The 21,119-nt window shown below is 37.1% G+C and overlaps 1 protein-coding gene across 2 annotated transcripts in view; it reads right to left on the minus strand.

Moving 5' to 3' along the window:
- Vmn2r118 (vomeronasal 2, receptor 118) overlaps window positions 1-19,758 on the minus strand; it is a 32,407-nt gene extending 12,649 nt beyond the window's left edge. Inside the window, exons 1-5 of one of the 2 annotated variants that reach the window (XM_017317550.2) lie at window positions 19,496-19,758; window positions 6,425-6,713; window positions 5,229-6,035; window positions 3,439-3,666; window positions 3,011-3,134 (exon numbers count right to left, since the gene is read on the minus strand). In XM_017317550.2, coding sequence (XP_017173039.1) covers window positions 3,011-3,134; window positions 3,439-3,666; window positions 5,229-6,035; window positions 6,425-6,713; window positions 19,496-19,695 — 1,648 coding nt within the window. In that variant the 5' untranslated portion in view covers window positions 19,696-19,758. Of the gene's footprint in view, window positions 1-3,010; window positions 3,135-3,438; window positions 3,667-5,228; window positions 6,036-6,415; window positions 6,714-19,495 lie in introns of both variants that reach the window. The other variant, NM_001104582.1, reaches the window with a different exon arrangement.
- Between the last annotated feature and the right edge of the window lie 1,361 nt (window positions 19,759-21,119).

The raw sequence follows: 21,119 nt of genomic DNA on the forward strand, positions 1-21,119 counted from the left end.
AAGATAGGCATGGTTCCACTTGAATGATGGGACCACTCACCCATCTCCAAATTTTAATCACCAAATTATTTCTGTCTAAAGGAAACACAAGGACAAAAAAAATGGAGCAAAGACTGAAGGAAAGGCCATCCAGAAGCTGCCCCTCATAGGGTTCCATCGCATAAGCAAACACCAAACCCTCACACTATTGCTGATGTCAAGAAGTGTGTGTGCTAATAGGAGCCTGGTATAACTGTCTCCTAAGAGACTCTGCTAGCACCTGACTAATACAGATGCAGATACAGGCAACCATCAGACAGAGCACGGGGACCCCTATGGAAGAATTAGGGAAAGGAATGAAGGAGCTAAAGGAGATTGTAACTCCACAGAATAAACAACAGTATCAACTAACCAGACCCCTCAGAGCTCCCAGAGACTAAACCACAAACCAAAGAGTATACATGTAGGAATCCTGGCTCCAGCTACATATGTAGTAGAGGTTTGCCTTAACTGGCATCAATGGGAGGGTAGACCCTTGGCCCTGTTGAGGCTCGATGCCCCAGTATAGGGGCATGCTAGAGCAATGAGGCAGGAGTAGGTGGGTTGGTGGAGGAGTACCCTCATAGAGGCACATGGGAGGGAGGATGTGAGGGGGGGGATTAAGGAGGGCAGACCAGGAAGGGGAAAACATTTTAAATGCAAATAGATAAAATAAAAGAGCAAAAGAAAAGAAATATATATTTCAAATGTGGCTGTGGTAGCTGCAGGCTGCGCTGTGGAGCAGGAGGCTGTCTCAGCTCGTCAGGACCTGAGTGGTCGAGGTACAGAGAGGTACAGGCTGTGGAACTGGAGATGAATTTCACTATGTAGCCCAAGTTTAAATCTATGATTCCCTGCCTTAGCCTTTTTAGTAACTTGGATTATTCTACAACACCTGACTATTAATATTTCTAAGCTGAAAAATCAAAATTATTGCTTCTTTTGAAACACATGGTTAAGGAAAGGTGTCAGAAAAGGTCCTTTCAAGATACTCTTGAAGACATTAAGAAGCAAATGAAAGAAAAAAAGGAATGAAAACTTGGTGGAGATTGGCAAGAGCAAGTTCTTTATTTTTGCACTGAGTCAAGTACCCACTAGCACTTCTACAGTGCTGAACTATTACCAAGATAACAACGGGTTGTTAGTTTTGGTTTTGGAGAATGAAAAATCCAAAGTGAGAAAAGCACAGGATATCATCCTACAACTGAGAAGAGAATGCTACCTTACATGTCAGCTATATACATTGAAAGCGAAGCTAACTTCCCGACAAAGTGAAGAAACTGCTCAGAACTGGAAAGGACGTCCCTCAGAAGTGGTCTTCAGCATTGACAATATGATCAGGGACTTTTCTGTGAAGACCTTACAGCACACATGTACACATTTCTATATAAAACCCCTCCTAACTCACCTGTGAACTAGTGGGCAACAGAAACTACAACCTGTTCTTTGATAGTATGCTGTGGTGGGATACACTTGGGAGTACAAAGTGCATGTTGCTTAAGTTGAAAGCAGCATCTCTGAGAATGATCTGCCCATAAGAATTCTTGTGAGGAACTAAGATATAGGAGATTCAACAATCAATCTCAACTGTGTGCATCATGCAAAGAGAATATTAAACATATTTGTGCATGCTAACATGAGTAAAATTCCCAAGAAATATAATACGTTAAGGCATACTTCTTCAAATGGAGAATAATCCATGCAGTACTTGTATAATGACTGAAAATACTTGGATTAGAAAATAGAGAAGGGCCAGTGAGGCAGCTTAGTTAAGAAACTGTTTATAGTAAAAGATTGAAGACAATAGTTCCAACTACAAGTATAATATATATATATATATATATATATATATATATATATATATATATATATATATATATTCCTGAGTATCCCAAGGGGTCATAGCACACATCTGCACTCTCTCACAGAGGTGTTGCAGAAAATGTCAAACTCATCTGCCTTGAACACCATTTGTATCCAGGTCATTTTTTTGCTTGTGACTACTGAGATTGCTGCTCCCATTTTAGAAGACATCAGAATTCATATTGTGTGGACTTGCCATATGAAATAAAGGGTACTGTTTTGCTTAGAATACCTATGACCTTTGAGGCACCCAGACTCATGAATCAAGTAACTATACATCCTCTGCCTCCTGACTATGAGACCAACCATGGTTAGACTACCCAAATCTTAGCATGCAATAGAGTAAAAATTCCCTTTCACATTTTACTCTTTCTAACAGTTCTGTCTCTCTTGGGGACTCTGAAAACACTGGAATAAGTAAGAGAGACAGGGAATATCAAATGTTACGCCCATACTTGTGAACATATATACAGTTGCACATTCAGTTGAAACAACACATTCATCTCAAGACATCTGTGTTCCACACACATGAAGGATACTACACATTATAATATTTTTAAAATAGTACTGATTATATGAAATGATATATTATGTTAAGTAATAGGTATTTTGTCTCTTCATTGTCCCGCCCACGGGACAGTCGAACAGGGTCTGGGGAACCACCTGTGGAGAGAATGAAGGGCGAGAAACACAAGGTCAAACAGCAAGTCTGATTGATCAAGCTGTCAGATTTTTATTATTCTCAGGCAGGTTTTATGCCCACAGAAGCAGGGTATGGGGAGGGGGATGACACAGAATTGCTTTGTTTCTGGGATAACGCACCTGTTCCCAAAAGCAGGATATTGCCTAGGTAAAAAGTTCAGCAGGAGAAACAGAACAGAATGTGAGGTACCTGTCCACAAGATCTATAGCTATTTGTTCTTAACTGGGGGTAGTACTTTCCCACAGAAGCCTCAACTTTTTCCCACAGAAATCTCAACTAAACATGGCTAACAAGGCAGTTAACATTCAAACAGGGTCACTCCCAACACTTCATTTACCTTCCAGTTACTTTCAAGGTCTTGATGTGGAGGAAGTTGGGGGAAGAGACAAAGATTCTATAGGCTTTTCCCCTACAGTTTGCAATTACCTGTGGCATTTGAAATCTCATTTTCAGGGCAAGGAGAACAATCAAAACAGCAGGATGGTTTTTCTTCTAGGTAGAATTTCTTAAATCCAGGAGCACAGCTCACACTGCATACAGAAGGTGGTATCTGTGGAGCACCATATGCATTGTTATCAGATAGTACATACTAGCTTTTTAACCATACTGTTCAGTACATATTATGCAACTGGCAGAATATTGTGAAACAAATTTAATGAACAAATTGAATTTAGTGCAATTGCTTATCATATACATTCAATTCTACAAAAAGTAGACAATGAAAAAAATGTCAGTCTTTCAAAGTATTCAAGAATTCAGAAGAGGAGCTTATAATTACTGTGAGAAAAAATGTATACAACAATATTACAATGGTTTGTATCTACTTGTAAAACATTAAGTTGGGCCAAACTCACCTGGCTATATCCTGAGGCCCATTGGATCATGTCCTCATATAAGTACAATTTTTGATCATGTAGGAAATATGAATAAAATCGTCCTATTTTCACCTTCACTCCAAGCCCTTGTGGAAAATTCCAAATCATATAGATCTCATACTCTGCATCTGTTTTTGCTTGCTGATTAATGATCACTACATCTCCAATAGGATTCAAAAACTGCATGTTTTCCAAGAATGCATGGATCTAAAGAGATGAAGCATTAGTAAAAACAAATATAAATTCACTAAATCAGAAAATGTATTACAGGGAGAGCCTTTTAGTTTTGAGATTTCTCTCACCATCCAACATTGTTGGGGTATCTTATCAAGTAAATGAAGTCATATAGGCAATTTTTAAAATGCAATTATGAGGAGATAAGAGTAGATCAAATTAGCCTTCTTTTACATGCTGAGCTGTGTTGGAATTTTGATGGGTATTGCACTGAGTCAGTAGATTGATTTTGGTAAGATGGCCATTTTTACTATGTGAATCCTGCCAATCCATGAGCATGGGAGATCTTTCCATCTTCTGAGGTTTTCTTAGATTTCTTTCTTCAGAAAGTAGGAGGGACTTGGGAGGGAGAGGGGAGAGGGAGGGGAAAAGTGAAGACAGGATCAGGTATTGGAAGAGACAGCAGAGAAGTACATAGGGTCAGGAAGTTGAATAGAAACATGTGGCAGTGGGGTTGGGGAACTAGGGGTAGACTCTAGAAAGTCCCTGACTCCAAAGAAGCAAGAGGCTCCCAGGACCCAACTGGGATGACTTTAGCAGAAATACCCAACAAAGGGGAAATACAACCTGTACAGATCACCTCCAGAAAATAGGCATTGCCCTCAGTTGAGGGATAGGGTCACCCATCCATCTCAAAATTTTTAACCCAAAAATGTTCCTGTCTAAAGAAAAGACATGAACAAAAAAATGTAACAGAGACTGAAGGAAAGGCCATCCAGAGACTGACTCATCTAGGGACTCATCTCATCTACAGATCAAACCCCTGCACTATTAATGATGAAGAAGCACTTGCGGACAGGAACCTGGTATAGCTATTTCTGAGATGTTGTACCAGCTCCTGAACAACACACATGCCAACCACTGGATTGAGCTTGGAGACCCCAGTGTAAGAGCTATGGGAAGGACTGAAGGAACAGAAGGGGATTGCAATCCCATACGAAGAACAATATCAATTAAATGGAACCCCCTGAGCTCCCGGGAACTAAACCATAAACCAAAGAGTATACATGGAGGAATCTATGGCTCCAGATACATATGAAGCAGAGGATGGCCTTATCTGATAATGGGAGATGAGGCCCTTGGTCCTGTGGAGGCTTTATGACCCAGCATAAGAGGATGCTAGGGCAGTGAGGCAGGAGTGAATGAATGGGTGGAGAAACACCCTCATAAAGGCAAAGGGGGAGGGGGAGAAGGAGAGGGAGAATGAGATGGGGGAGTTGGAGAGGTAACTTGGAAGGGGGGAATATCATTTGAAATATAAACCAATAAAATGATTAATAAAAAGTACATTGTTTGTCTTATTATACCATATATATTCAAACAACAAGAATAGACTGAATAAATTGTATTTATGCATTTGAATATACACATGTATAACAATAATAAAGAAATAAAAGAGGTTATAGACTCAAGAAATGAACTTATTGTCTAGCAGAGGACAGAGTAGGAGAATAGTATAATTGTTTCAATAAAAAATATTTTTAAAACATGGGTCATTTTGAGAGTTCCAATAGCTGCTAATGGAAGACCTTTACCTGCACGCACTCCTGCATTAGTTGGGTCACATTTTCCAGTTGCTGAAAATCTATTTTTTGAAGGACCATTTCATGGAGAGCATGAGCCACAGCATATATAGCATTGTATATATTGTAACTCTCATCATTCATGGCCATGTCAAAACTGTGCCGTGGTAACCATTCCAATAAGTTGCTGGATGTGCACTGGTTTGGTGTTTTACAGTTAGATTTTAATATTGAACAGTTAAAGTACATCCACCCAAGTCTTTCAGAAGAAAAATAATGTGTGTCCTTAGAAAGATTCGCTCCCTGAAAAAAATTATTTAAAGTTGAAACATCTCCATGATATTGTGAAATAGTGAGAGTCCCATAAAATGAAGTAAGGCTGAAGTCTTTCTCCCTTGTGATGGCATCCCATTGTGAGGTGGTGAACCAGATTTTCTGTGTGCCTAAATATTTCCAATGTTTAAAGCTCACTTCTAAAGCAGTATTCAGTTCTCCATAAAGTATAACAACATTTGCTGAAGATGTAATTATTTGATTGTAATATTTCTCAGCCCTTGTTGTAAATAAATGCATGTTCTGTGGAATCACATTCACAAAGGCTAAACAGACTCCATTTCTTTGCATTTCTTCTTTTATATCTAAGAGAAATTGAATACCTTGGTCATCATCTTGGATGACTAGTCCTACCCATATCCAGCTGAAATGGAACAGCAAGGATACTATGGCTTCAGGCAGGAATCTGTTTTTGGGGGCAATCTGATGCAGATTAGGAAACTTGCTCTGGTCACTCAGGAGAGGGTAGAATGGTCCATAGGTAATCTAAAGGAAGCAGAACAAGAAAGCCACATGAGGAAGAGGGTTGCTGTCAAGGTCAGTCTAAGTTGTTAATTGTATTTAGGCGTTGGAAGTGGTGGGAAGAAAAATATTTGCAGTTCATGTCTAAAGTATTACTTAACTACCCATAATCCTCTGGAAATGTAGAGTTCAACTTAAGCCTTCTAGACATTTCTATTTCCTATAGCTCTCTCTCTCTTTTTTCTATTATAAATAATTCTTGAAACTACATCAAGGCTCTGATTATTAACCCTTTGAAAAACATAGAGCAAGGAGTATAAACCTACAATACACAATCTCTTTGATAATGGAAGTTAACAGGCAGTTTCCAAATGCTTCCACAAAAACAAACAAACAGACAAAACCTGTCTTACCTGTGGGATGAACTTGAGCTGAAGAATTGTTGCCACTTGTGCAGATGATATCCACAGTGGACCTGTAAGTGCTATTTCACATGCACCGGGATCACAGATGTAATTAGGAAAAGTGTGATAATACTTTGTCATTATATTTAGATTAGTAAATAATGATAAATAACCATTGCATTTGCCTTTAAAATACTCAATTCCCAGAGACACATTGGGTAAAAGGTAGGGGTTACTGTTTATCTCCTCCATTGCAAAATACAGTGACAGAAGATACTGGTGTATTTTGGAAGGCAAACTGAAATAGGAAATTATGATAATTATGAGTGTAGTACCCAACAGGCATATTTTCTGATTAAATTGATTAAATGTTGTAAACTTAATGTTATTCCACTTAAATTCCTATTTGAAGGCCTTTACTGTTTTTGAAAGTCCAGTAAACTTGAGATCATTACAGATCCATAAGAATCTTCAAATTCATAAGCAGTCCTTAAATTAGGTTTTTTCATAAAATCCAGTTGATATCATTCATGTTCTATAAGGAACAAGCAAAAGATGTATATGCCTCTGTGAACCTGAAATGGCTCTCTTATCAGACTACTCCTAACTTAATTGTAGAATTGCCATTATCAAGAAAAACACTTGAATAACTATGAAGTTTGTTGGCTTCTCTCACAGCTCACTGCACCAAAGGCAGTGATGTAGGTGATGAATATAGTTTATATAAGGTTGCAACAGTTGGCCACAAAGATCTTTTAAACTCATTCTTATAGAGGGCAAATTACCATCCTACTTTGCCCTTCTTGTGTATTTATTCTTGTTCTTCTAATCATTTCTAATTGCATCCATAGAATGTTGAATGATAAATATCTCAGCTAATGATACTTATCAAACTAGTTCACAATACTTCATTATTTTTGGTCCATTGTAAAATATAAATTTTCATTATTTAAGATAAGACAGGCATAATGACACATTACAATAGTTCTAGCACAAGGGAAACAAGAGGCAGGTGAATGTTTGAGCTCATGGGCAGTGTATGGTGCTATAATTCTACAGGCTCCAGTCAGATATAGCGAGGTGAGGTAGCACTAGAGATATTCAGATGGAGAGAGGCAAGCATACAAACATAAGCAACAGAAACCAAGGTTACTTAGCATCATCAGAACCCAATTCTCCCACCATAGCAAGACATAGATATACCATCACACCAGAAAAGCAAGATTAGGATCTAAAATCATTTCACATGACGATGATAGAGAAATTTAAGAAGGACATAAGGCAGGTGGGGGAGTCATCTTGGGTCCCAGATCCCTCAGAGAGTAGTCTGCGCAGGTGAGAGTGCGGACTACAGAAGCAACACAGCTTCTGGGACAGGCAGAAGCGACACAGCTTCTGGGGCAAGCCCTGTTTTGGGCCTTTATCTTCAGCCAGGAGGCGGGTCCAAACGCCAGATATCTGTGCACCTTTCCTACAAGAGGAAAGCTTGGTGCTAAGAGTACTCTGACCACTGAGACTCAGGAGAGATCTAGACTCCCAGGTCTGCTGACAGAGGCTAACAGAATCACAGGAGGAACAAGTTCCAACCAGAGACAACTATAACAACTAACTCTATAGATTACCAGATGGCAAAAGGCAAACATAAGAATCTTACTAACAGAAACCAAGACCACTCAACATCATCAGAACCCAGCACTCCCAACTCAGCCAGTCCTGGATACCCCAACACCCCAGAAAAGCAAGACTCGGATTTAAAATCATATCTCATGATGCTGGTAGAGAACATCAAGAAGGGCTTTAATAACTCACTTAAAGAAATACAGGAGAACACTGCAAACGAGGTAGAAGTCCTTAAAGAAATACAGGAAAACACAACCAAACAGGTGAGGGAATTGAACAAAACCATCCAGGACCTAAAAAGGGAAGGAGAAACAATAAAGAAAACCCAAAGTGAGACAACTCTGGAGATGGAAACCCTAGGAAAGAAATCTGGAACGATAGATGTGAGCATCAACAACAGAATACAAGAGATGGAAGAGAGAATCTCAGGTGCAGAAGATTCCATAGAGAACATGGGCACAACAATCAAAGAAAATGCAAAATGCAAAAAGATTCTAACTCAAAACATCCAGGAAATCCAGGACACAATGAGAAGACCAAACCTACAGATAATAGGAGTAGATGAGAATGAAGATTCTCACCTTAAAGGGCCAGCAAATATTTTCAACAAAACTATAGAAGAAAACTTCCCAAACCTAAAAAAAGACATGCCCATGAACATACAAGAAGCCTACAGAACTCCAAATAGACTGGACCAGAAAAGAAATTCCTCCCGACACATAATAATCAGAACAACAAATGCACTAAATAAAGATAGAATATTAAAAGCAGTAAGGGAAAAAGGTCAAGTAACATATAAAGGAAAGCCTATCAGAATTACACCAGATTTTTCACCAGAGACTATGAAAGCCAGAAGATCCTGGACAGATGTTATACAGACACTAAGAGAACATAAATGCCAGCCCAGGCTACTATACCCAGCCAAACTCTCAATTACCATAGATGGAGAAACCAAAGTATTCCATGATAAAACCAAATTCACACAATATCTTTCCACGAATCCAGCCCTTCAAAGGATAAAAAAAGGAAAAACACCAACACAAGGACAGAAACTACACCCTAGAAAAAGCAAGAAAGTAATCCTTCAACAAACCTATAAAAGAACAGCTACAAGAACAGAATCCCAATTTTAACAACAAAAATAGCAGGAAGCAACAATTACTTTTCTTTAATTTCTCTTAACATCAATGGACTCAATCCCCCAGTGAAAAGACATAGATTAATGGACTGGCTACACAAACAGGACCCAACATTTTGTTGCTTACAGGAAACCCACCACAGGGAAAAGGACAGACACTACCTCCGAGTGAAAGGCTGGAAAACAATTTTCCAAGCAAATGGACTGAAGAAACAACTGGAGTAGCCATTCTAATATCGAATAAAATTGATTTCCAACACAAAGTAATCAAAAAAGACAAGGAGACTCACTTCATACTCATCAAAAGTAAAATCTACCAAGATGAACTCTCAATTCTAAATATCTATGCTCCAAATACAAGGGAAGCCACATTCATTAAAGAAACTTTAGTAAAGCTCAAAGCACACATTGCACCTCACACAATAATAGTGGAAGACTGCAACACCCCACTCTCACCAATGGACAGATCCTGGAAACAGAAACTAAACAGAGACACATAGACACTAACAGAAGTTATGAAACAAATGGATTTAATTGATATCTACAGAACATTTTATCCTAAAACAAAAGGATATACCTTCTTCTCAGTGCCATATGGTACCTCCTCCAAAATTGACTGTATAACTGGTCACAAAACAGGCCTCAACAGGTACAAAAATATTGAAATTATCCCATGCATCCTATCTGATCACCACAGACTAAGGCTGATCGTCAATAACAACATAAATAATAGAAAGCCAACATTCAGGTAGAAACTGAACAAAACTCTACTCAGTGACTCCTTGGTCAAGGATGAAATAAAGAAATTAAAGACTTTTTAGAGCTTAATGAAAATGAAGCCACAACATACCCAAACTTAAGGGACACAATGAAGGCAGTCCTAAGATGAAAACTGATAGCCCTGGGTGCCTCTAAAAAGAAACTAGAGAGAGCATACACTAGCAGCTTGATGACACATCTAGAAGCTCTAGAACAAAAGGAAGTAAATTCACTCAAGAGGAGTAGATGGCAGGAAATAATCAAACTCAGGGCTGAAATCAACCAAGTGGAAACAAGAACTATTCAAAGAATCAACCAAACCAGGAGCTGGTTCTTTGAGAAAATCAACAAGATAGATAAAGCCTTAGCCAGATTAACTAGAGGGCACATGGACAGTATCCTAGTTAACAAAATCAAAAATGAAAAAGGAGACATAACAACAAAACCTGAGGAAATCCAAAACATCATTAGATCCTACTACAAAAGGCTGTATTCAACAAAACTAGAAAACCTGGATGAAATGGACAACTTCCTAGACAGATACCAGGTACCAAAGTTAAATCAGGATCAGATTAACAATCTAAAGAGTCCCATTTCCACTAAAGAAATAGAAGCAGTCATCAATAGTCTCCCAACCAAAAAAAGCCCAGGACCAGATGGGTTTAGTACAGAGTTCTATCATACCTTCAAAGAAGACATAATTCCAACTCTTCTCAAACTATTTCACAAAATAGAAACAGAAGGTACTCTACCCAATTCATTCTATGAAGCCACAATTACTCTTATACCTAAACCACACAAAGAACCAACAAAGAAAGAGAACTTCAGACCAATTTCCCTTATTAATATCGATGCAAAAATACTCAATTAAATCCTCAAAGACCGAATCCAAGAACACATCAAAATGATCATCCATCATGACCAAGTAGGATTCATCTCAGGGATGCAGAGATGGTTTAATATACGGAAATCCATCAACATAATCCACTATATAAACAAACTCAAAGACAAAAACCACATGATCATCTCGTTAGATGCAGAAAAAGCATTTGACAAAATCCAACACCCATTCATGATCAAAGTTTTAGAAAGATCAGGAATTCAAGGCCCATACCTAAACATAATAAAAGCAATATACAGCAAACCAGTAGCCAACATAAAACTAAATGGAGAGAAATTCGAAACAATCCCACTAAAATCAGGGACTAGACAAGACTGCACACTTTCTCCCTACCTATTCAATATAGTACTTGAAGTTCGAGCCGGAGCTATTCGACACCAAAGGGACATTAAGGGGATACAAATTGGAAAGGAAGAAGTCAAAATATCACTATTTGCAGATGATATGATAGTATATATAAGTGACCCCAAAACTTCCACCAGAGAACACCTAAACCTGATACATAACTTCAGTGCGGTAGCTGGATATAAAATTAACTCAAATGAATCAATGGCCTTTCTCTACACAAATGATAAATGGACTGAGAAAGAAATTAGGGAAACAACACCCTTCACAATAGTCACAAATAATATAAAATATCTTGGTGTGACTCTAACTAAGGAAGTGAAAGATCTGTATGATAAGAACTTCAAGTTTCTGAAGAAAGAAATTGAAGAAGATCTCAGAAGATGGAAAGATCTCCCATGCTCATGGATTGACAGGATTAATATAGTAAAAAATGGCTATCTTGCCAAAAGCAATCTACAGATTCAATATAATCCCCATCAAAATTCCAACTCAATTCTTCATTGAAATATAAAGGGCAATTTGCAAATTCATCTGGAATAACAAAAAACCTAGGATAGCAAAAACTATTCTCAATAATAAAAGAGCCTCTGGTTGAATCACCATGCCTGATATTAAGGTATACTACAGAGCAATTGTGATTTTAAAAAAACTGCATGGTACAGGTACAGTGACTGATAGGTAGATCAATGGGATAGAATTGAAGACCCAGAAATTAATCCACACACCTATGGTCACTTGATCTTTGACAAGGGAGCTAAAACTATCTGGTGGAAAAAAGACAGCATTTTCAACAAATGGTGCTGGCACAACTCGCGTTTATCCTGTAGAAGAATGCAAATTGATCCATTCTTATCTCCTTCTACAAAGCTCAAGTCTAAGTGGATCAAAGACCTCCTCGTGAGACCAGAGACGCTGAAATTAATAGAGGAGAAAATGGGGGAAAGCCTCGAAGATATGGGCACAGGGGAAAATTCCTAAACAGAACAGCAATGGCTTGTGCTGTAAGATCAAGAATCAACAAATGGGACCTCATAAAATTGCAAAGCTTTTGTAGGGCGAAAGATACTGTCAATAAGACAAAAAGGCCACCAACAAATTGGGAAAGGATTTTTACCAATCCTAAATCTGATAGGAGACTAATATCCAATATATACAAAGAGCTCAAGAAGCTGGACTCCAGAAATTCAAATAACCCCATTAAAAAATGGAGTTTAGAGCTAAACAAAGAATTCTCAACTGAGGAATACCGAATGGCTGAGAAGCACCTGAAAAAATGTTCAACATCCTTAATCATCAGAGAAATGCAAATCAAAACAACCCTGAGATTCCACCTCACACCAGTCAGAATGGCTAAGATCAAAAATTCAGGTGACAGCAGATGCTGGCGTGGATGTGGAGAAAGAGGAACACTCCTCCATTGTTGGTGGGATTGCAGGCTTGTACAACCACTCTGGAAATCCGTCTGGCGGTTCCTCAGAAAATTGGACATAGTACTACCGGAGGATCCAGCAATACCTCTCCTGGGCATATATCCAGAAGATGCCCCAACTGGTAAGAAGGACACATGCTCCACTATGTTCATAGCAGCCTTATTTATAATAGCCAGAAGCTGGAAAGAACCCAGATGCCCCTCAACAGTAGAATGGATAAAGAAAATGTGGTACATTTACACAATGGAGTACTACTCAGCAATTTAAAACAATGGATTTATGAAATTCTAGGACTAATGGATGTATCTGGAGGATATCATCCTTAGTGAGGTAACCCAATCAGAAAAGAAGTCATTAGATATGCACTCACTGATAAGTGTATATTAGCCCAGAACCATATAATACCCAAGATACAGTTTGCAAAACACAAGAAATCAAGAATAAGGTAGACCAATGGGTGGATACTCCATTCCTCCTTAGAATAGGGAACAAAATACCCATAAAAGGAGTTACAGAGACAAAGTTTGGAGCTAAGAGGAAAGGATGGACTATCCAGAGACTACCCCACCAAGGGATCCATCCCATAATCAGCCACCAAACCCAGACACTATAGCATATGCCAGAAAGATTTTGCTGAAGGGACCCTGTTATAGCTGTCTCATATGAGGCTCTGCCAGTGCCTGGCAAGTACAGAAGTGGATGCTCACAGTCATCTATAAGATGGAGCACAGGGCCCCCACTGGAGAAGCTAGAGAAAGCACCCAAGGAGCTGAAGGGGTCTGCAAGCCTATAGGTGGAACAACAATATGAACTAACCGGTACCCCCAGAGCTCGTGTCTCTAGCTGCATATGTAGCAGAAATTGGCCTAGTCTGCCATCACTGAGAAGAGAGGCCCCTTGGTATTGCAAACTTTATATGCCCCAGTACATGGGAATGCCAGGGCCAAGAAGCGGGAGTGGGTAGGTAGGAAAAAAAGGCGGTGGGAGGGTATAGGGAACTTTCAGGAATGCATTTGAAATGTATATAAAGAAAATATCCAATAAAAAAGTGGGGAGCACGTATGTTCCACATATGTTTGGGGGAAAAAAAGGACACAGGTAACTCCTTTAAAGAAATACAGAAAAACACAGTTAAATAGCTAGAAGCTATTAAAGTAAAAAAACACAAAAATCCCTTAAAGAACTACAGGAAAACACAACCAAACAGGTGAAGGAATTGAACAAAACCATCAAGGATCTAAAAATGGAATAGAAACAATAAAGTAATCACAAAGGGAAAGAGAGAGAGAGAGAGATCCATAAATTTTAAAGAGAATAGGGCTACATGAAAGGTTAGGAGAGAAGAAAAGGAAGAGGTAAATGATACAATTATAAAGTCAAACATAAATTACTTTTAAAAATTAAAACCATCTTTCTTAAAAGCTTAAATAATAAATAAATAAATAAATAAAAGATTTTTTAAAAGGATAAAAGATGTTTCTCAAATTTAAAAAAAACATTGAACAGGATAAATAACAGATATCACAGAAATAAAAGATCTTAACAGTATTATAAATTACATAGATAATATATCAACAAATTATAAAATCTAGAAGATGTTACATTTTATAGATTTCAAATATGAAGTAATAAAATCTGAACTGACTGGAAAACAGACATTGGGCTGATAATTATAACTTTCTATTATAAAATAGAACAGGAGTTGGTGAGTTCACTACTGAGTCGTTCCAAATATTTAAAGAATTAACCTTATCATCTTGAAAATCCTTTAAAATGTAATAAAAGAGAATATTTAAACCCTGTATTTCAAAGTTGAGATTCACATGCTACTAAAGCTATATAATAATACCTAAAGAATATCTTCTACTGAACAGTCCTTAAGTCCCATTGAATAGCTGTTAGTATATCTTAGGGAAGAAAGGATAGCTCAATACAAATAGCAAAAGCAATATGCTATTTTAACACAATAAAAGACAAACATGTTTTAATCATATCAATATATGCAAAAATCATTAAACTTATAAAATTAAAGACCTTTTCATAATTAAAAAATGCTTCTATGAATTATCCCCAAAGGGAAAGTATCTCAACATGCTGTAGGCCATATATCACAAACTCATAGCTGACATTATGCTAAAGAAAGGAAGGTTGAAATTGTTTCCTGTGAGATCAGATAAAAGAAAACAGTGTTCACACCACAGTATTATCATGCTAGCCAGCGCAATTAGACAAGGGTGGACATTGACAACATGCGTATTAGCCATAAATCACTTAAATTGCCTTACCATACCATGCTATAGACACAAATCATTAGGATCTCACCAAAATATAAACTTGCAAGATAAAAATTACAACACAAATTACTGTTCTTATACATTAAAAAGGTAGTGTCAGAAAAAAATAAATAAGAACATAATCAGTTTAAACACTTTAAATAATTCAAATATTTAAATAGCCATATTTTAAATATTAACAGTAATTAATTATTAATTCATTCTCATGGAAATCTATGGATTTGTTGGATTGGTATGAAAATGCTAATATTCCTGTCATTTATAAATGTTTTTGTCTTAAAAGAAGAAAAAAGAAAGATGAATTAATTTACATGTAGAAAAATATTTATAAAATCATCATCAACTTTTCTACTGGTACCCATGGAGGAAATTAACTTGTCCATCATTCTAAAAAATACTGGGTAAGTTAGTCCTAATTTATCCAGATTCAAAAGGTGACAGATAATTTGACTGAAATTATATTGCCACTCCGTGAAGCAACTCATCACAGGATGAGTTTCTTACTGCTGTTCCAATGCAGAGTGGCCAGCCATTAAGCTATATGCACACAAATAACATATATAAACACAACATGTTGTGTTCATATGTGTGTGCATATATATGTATATAATAATAATATAGCAATAATAGTCAAAGAAAAAGAGTATATCGACTTATAAAATGACAAGATGATCTGGATGCAGGAAAGGGCCAGAGTAAGTGACATAATTCTATCTCAATTAGAATATATTTAAATATTATATCATTTCACATTAGGGTATATAGCTTTTTTGAATTGTGCATTAAAACAAACAGCAGGGAAGTAGTGGATATAAATCTCTATGTAAAAACATGTCATAAGCATTGTTGCTGGTGCATGGCTATCTATAACTCTAAATGTACAAGCTTCTAGTGATGATTTGAATGAAATAGCCTCCATAGGTCCTCAGGGGTTGGCAACCTTAGGAAGTGTGACCTTGTTTAAATAGGTGTGGCTTTGTTGGATTAAGAGAGTCATGGGTGATATGCTTGGAGGTTTCACAAGTTCTAGCCAGACCCAGTGTCACTGTCTCTTCCTGATGCCTGTCGGTATAGATGTAGAAATCTTTGCTACCTCTCCATGTTTGCCTACATTCCACCGTGCTTTCCACCATGATGATAATAGTCTAAACCTCTGAACTGAAAAGCAACCTTAATTGTATATTTTTATTATTAAGAGTTGCCAATGTGGTCTTTCTTTGTCCCAAGAGAACACTAACCACGACACTTGTCTTCTGCAAATGCTCTTATTCTCTTCCCTAGAAAATTTCAAACAAGTAAATAGGCAATTAAATATCAGGAAAACCACAAAAGCCTGAAAGGTCCAGATAATGCTACTTTTCACAAAACTGAATGGAAAATATCACTAAAGAGGAGCATGATAGTCAAATAAATATAACACATTAGGTGGTTGTCAAAGATTTGGTCAATTCATAGGAATAAAGCAAACCAAAATAGAGATTTTTATAAACTGTAGTAATATATTCAAGTATAATTATGTAAAGTCTAAGGAAGAGGTTTTGCTTAGGCAAGAATGCTTAAAATCATCATTGAAGAGTAATCAGTGTTTCTCAATTTGATTGAAAATAATGAAAACTTAAGATGAAAGCTGCAAGACAATTACTTAATTATATAGTTTTATTTATGTGATTATCATAAAAAGATTAAACTGCTTGTGAAAACAGTTCTGAATTACAAATAATACATCAGTATGAACAATATAATATCAATATCTTACTAATTAACTACAATATATTTGAGAGTTCAAAAATAAATATATGTAGTACATATAGTAGAAAATGGAAGATGATACTTTCATGTATATGTAAATATATATAAATATATTCTTCAAAAGACAGAAAATTTTTCCATAAGATTATTTCCATAGCTTGTGTTTGTGAATAATCATATTTCAAAACTAATTTGAACAGCTAAATGATAATTGTTTCAATAATTATCTTACTTGCTTCATATAAATATATATGTGATAACATCACTATACACACTTAATACACAAGACAATGCTATGTCAATATCAAATAAAACAAAGAGTAGACAGGTACAAATGTATTTTAGTAATTCATATTTATGTCTTCCTCAGACTACAAAACCACATGTATTATATTCCAAAATCTGAAAAAGGTTTTTCAATTTTGTCATTAACTATTTAACACAACAATAGATTCTATTAGAAAAAATAAGATATTCAAATATTAGTGGGATATATTACTATGCTGGCCATGTATAGCAGCTATACACAATACAAAAAAAATACTGATTTCTAAATTGTGACACATTGCTGTATAACAGAATAGACAGCAGAAAGATTAAGTTTGAACTATCTGGCTTTGTAAGAACTTTGTAGATATTTTAAATTCTAAAATGTCCATAACTGATACTTTGAAACTTTTGGGGGCCTAAGGCATTTCTGCTTATATATCTTATTTTTTGTTTGTTTGCTTTGGTTTTGGTATCACTACAAGTACTACAACTTACTTCCCATTTTAGCTGGTAGAAACTCAAATATAGTTTTAAATATTTGAGAATATTATCATTATTCTAAGTTTATTTACCTCTCATGATCTTAGGATTTTTAAAAACAGCTAGGAAATCTTTATAAATCTAGCACACAGCGGGGATATGCCATCTTGGGTTTGGAAGGCACATAATCCAATCATGCTCTCCAACCACAAAAAAACCTTTTCAGTGCCCAGTTCTGAAGAGAAATGAGAGCTGAGGGATTCTTTATCCTGATGTAAAGAGAACTGAATGAAGAATAGCAGAGGAGAGCCCAAAGTCAATGTTACTATGGCTTACTGATGGTTGGAAACAAGGTTCTCCATAACTATACTGCATTAGTTCCTAAAAGCTGTGCATAATATTGTTAAAACTGAAAATGAATGTCATTAATGTGAAATTTTTACAGCCACCAAAAGATGGATACTAGAAGTTTCCACAACTGAAAGTCCAAATAATACACACATGAATTCAAGACAGAATAAATTTTAGCTGTCGACAATCAGTATTAAAGTGAGTATAATGCACATGGTCATAAAAATATGTGAGGTTTGAAAATATATGTAAATGTGACAACACTGTCAGAAAATTTAAGTAAGCACAAGACACCATGCAAACCAATGTTAAGATGCAAGCATTCTCAGAGACAATACAGCTCATCATACTTAGATTCCAATGTATAGAACTAACACTTGAATGAGGAGAGGAACAGCTTGAAAATATTCCCCTAACCCCATTGGGAGCCCCATGATTGGGCCTCCTAAGTAGCCAGAGGAAAGGGGACATTGTAAAGCCCAACCAACTCTGCTTTTGAAGAAACTCCATTTTGTGTGAGACCAGGAGCTAAACTCCAATTCCAGGAAGAAAACCACTGAGTCCTCTCGAGCAAGCATCCTAGGACAACCCACCGTCTTAGCAACAGCCACTCAGGCTACAATAGCAGGGTCAAGATACATAGAGATAACTTAAGAAATCCTGCAGAGAAAGATGACTTAGCCATCCTGTTTGTCAGGTAGTTTTTTCCCCTGAGTTTGATTCCTGCAGATTAAGCCAGAAACGCAGATTTAAAAATATTAACTTGCTGACCTGTATGAAAATTCCCCAAGCTTGCTGTAACTACAATAAATAGCCTGTACCTCTAGACTTGGGTGTCCCACTCTGGTCCACTGTGACAGGGATGGTAAGAGGCCTTGCTCGAGAGCTCATAATAAAGACCCTATGTCTTTAAACCAGGAAAAAAAAAAAAGATGCAAGCATTCTCAACAAGAGTAAAGCGGAACTAATGTGAGATGCTTTATTGCTGCTGTCAACGATTTGCCTCATTACTAACCCCATCCTTCTAGGATTTGTCAGGCAAAGAAATCAGCCAAGTTTTCAGTGCCATCTAGTTTTCTATCAAGAGAAAAGACAATCTGTTACAATTACCCATCTAATTGTGGACAGATCATACCTCATAGTGAGGTACCTCACAAAGAGAAAGTCTAAAAATATCTTATCTTTCTGAGGTTTTATTTCTGTACTTAATATCAGGTCCAAAAGTGATGCATTTAAAATGATGGTGTGCAAACTATAGAAGGAGTAGTTTTGGTCTTTGTAAAACATTGACCCTAGAAGAATATAGCAGACCTCTTGCATGGAATTTAGGCTCTGTATACCAGCAAGAGTTGCAGTAATAGACACTTACATGAGCCCTTTTCTACAACCGCCTAGTACTTTGCTCACTGCATTGGTTTCAACTGAATCTCTGCAAAGATGATTGGACTCCATGAAGTGGAAAGTTTCAAGAACCAAGGATCTTTAATGAATCTATTTTGAAAGTACTATGTCTCTAAGTTGAGATAATTGTAAGAGAGAGCTAATACAAAGAGACACAAATAGAGACTGAGCCATTAAAGAATGTAAAATTAGTGTTCAGAAAAATCCTCAAATACACTATGGCAAAGTTCTACAGTTCTGGCTCAGAAGAAAAAGTTGGTTGACCCATGTAGAGAGTCTCTGACACTGTGTCTATGAGAATCATGAGGTAGAAAACAAAGAATTGCAAGGGGAACTCACCACGATTTAAAGAGATACTTTAAAAAGTCTTTTGGTGCAGGGTCCACTTGTGTGTAAAGGAGAAAAGCACAGTCCTGGGGCAAGTCACCATCGCAGTTTTCATTGAGTTTTACTCTCCAGAAGCACATGTTCTCAGCTGAATTGCACAGAAGAAGAGGGAGCTTCAGGAGCAAAACTATAAAAATTGAAGTGAACATCATCCATGTATCAGTCACTCTGAAGCCTGAGTTGTGCAAGAACCAACAATGTTACTCAAACAAACATGTCATATGTATAATTATGCATGTATATCTGCTTTTATCATGCTTGTGGCTGAAGAGGGCACAAATAACCCTCAGTTTCTTTCTCTCCAGTTTGTACCAAACTCTCAAGAGGGATAGAAAATACCCTGGCCTCAGGTTCTACAGCTGCTTTTGACATCCAGGTGACAAACAGTTTTCAAAACATGTTATGAGAAAAATCTTCAGCTGCCTTGGGTGCTATGATTTCATTCAAGGCCCTGGCTTGAGTTCCTCAGAGGAGAGATCCTTTTGAGCAAAATACCCTTCTTAACAAGCCATTTGTATGACCACATTCAATTTCATTAATGAGCAGATTTCACAAAAGCATCGAAATCTCTAGAAATCTCCAGACACGTGAGCCATGATATGCTTCCTTCTCTAAGAGAAGTATGAGTAAAATTGCAAACCCAGACCAGACCACTCCAGAGCATTCACTGTGTCATATTTAAACTACTCAAAACAACACCCTTGTGCAGAATCGCCAAGCATTCAATGTGCTTTCCAATAGTGAGAGAAACAACTATCATGCCGATTCTATGCATTTGTCAAATTATGATGACCAAATATTATCTGGTCTTTTGTACTCCATCATTATACATACAGCTTCATGTGGAGCTCTAAAACATGGATTCTCCCTCATTCCTCAATTCCTACTGTTTTTGTTGATGTATATCTTCACCTACAGCATTAAGTTCCTTCAATGTTTATGTTATTTATAGCAATTTCTTTCTAGAAATCACTTCTATATTTTATCTCCTTCGGAGAACCTCAGGTGAGTAGACAGAAGCAGAAAGACATGCCTATGATAGACAGAATCAGAGTTTAAAAAAAGAAGAAATTCATCATCCAAGGAGGAATTTGGAATTCTAATGTGCAGAACGTGTAGTACAGTGTATACTTTCTGAAACTGCCACTATTGTTTTCAAAGAAAGTATTTGCTTTCACCAAAGACACTGAACAGGGAATCCAATGAATGTGGGAGAGCCAAGACTATAGGTTCCATGGGGGATAGAGCACACCAAGAAAACAGGCCCACAAAATTAACTAAGCAGGGCTCACAGAGAAGGATGGAAACTACAAGCACAGGGCCCACAAGGGTTTGCACTAGGTCATTTTCCTATGTTAGGAGTATTATTGTGGTGCATTTTTTTCTGTGACTCCTAAGAGTAAGAATAGGTGTGTCTCTACCTGCTTTGCATGTTTTTGTTATGGTTTTCCTACTCCTGGACTGTGTTGTCCAACCTTAACATAAGGTTGTTTGTCATGAGTTTTTGTATCCTGTTTAGTCCTAGCTGCAGTTTGTCTCTTGTAGAGTTACTCTTATCTAAAAAGGAAACAGGGGG

This window comes from Mus musculus, chromosome 17 (genome assembly GCF_000001635.26).
Source record: "Mus musculus strain C57BL/6J chromosome 17, GRCm38.p6 C57BL/6J".
In the NCBI taxonomy this organism is placed as follows: domain Eukaryota; kingdom Metazoa; phylum Chordata; class Mammalia; order Rodentia; family Muridae; genus Mus; species Mus musculus.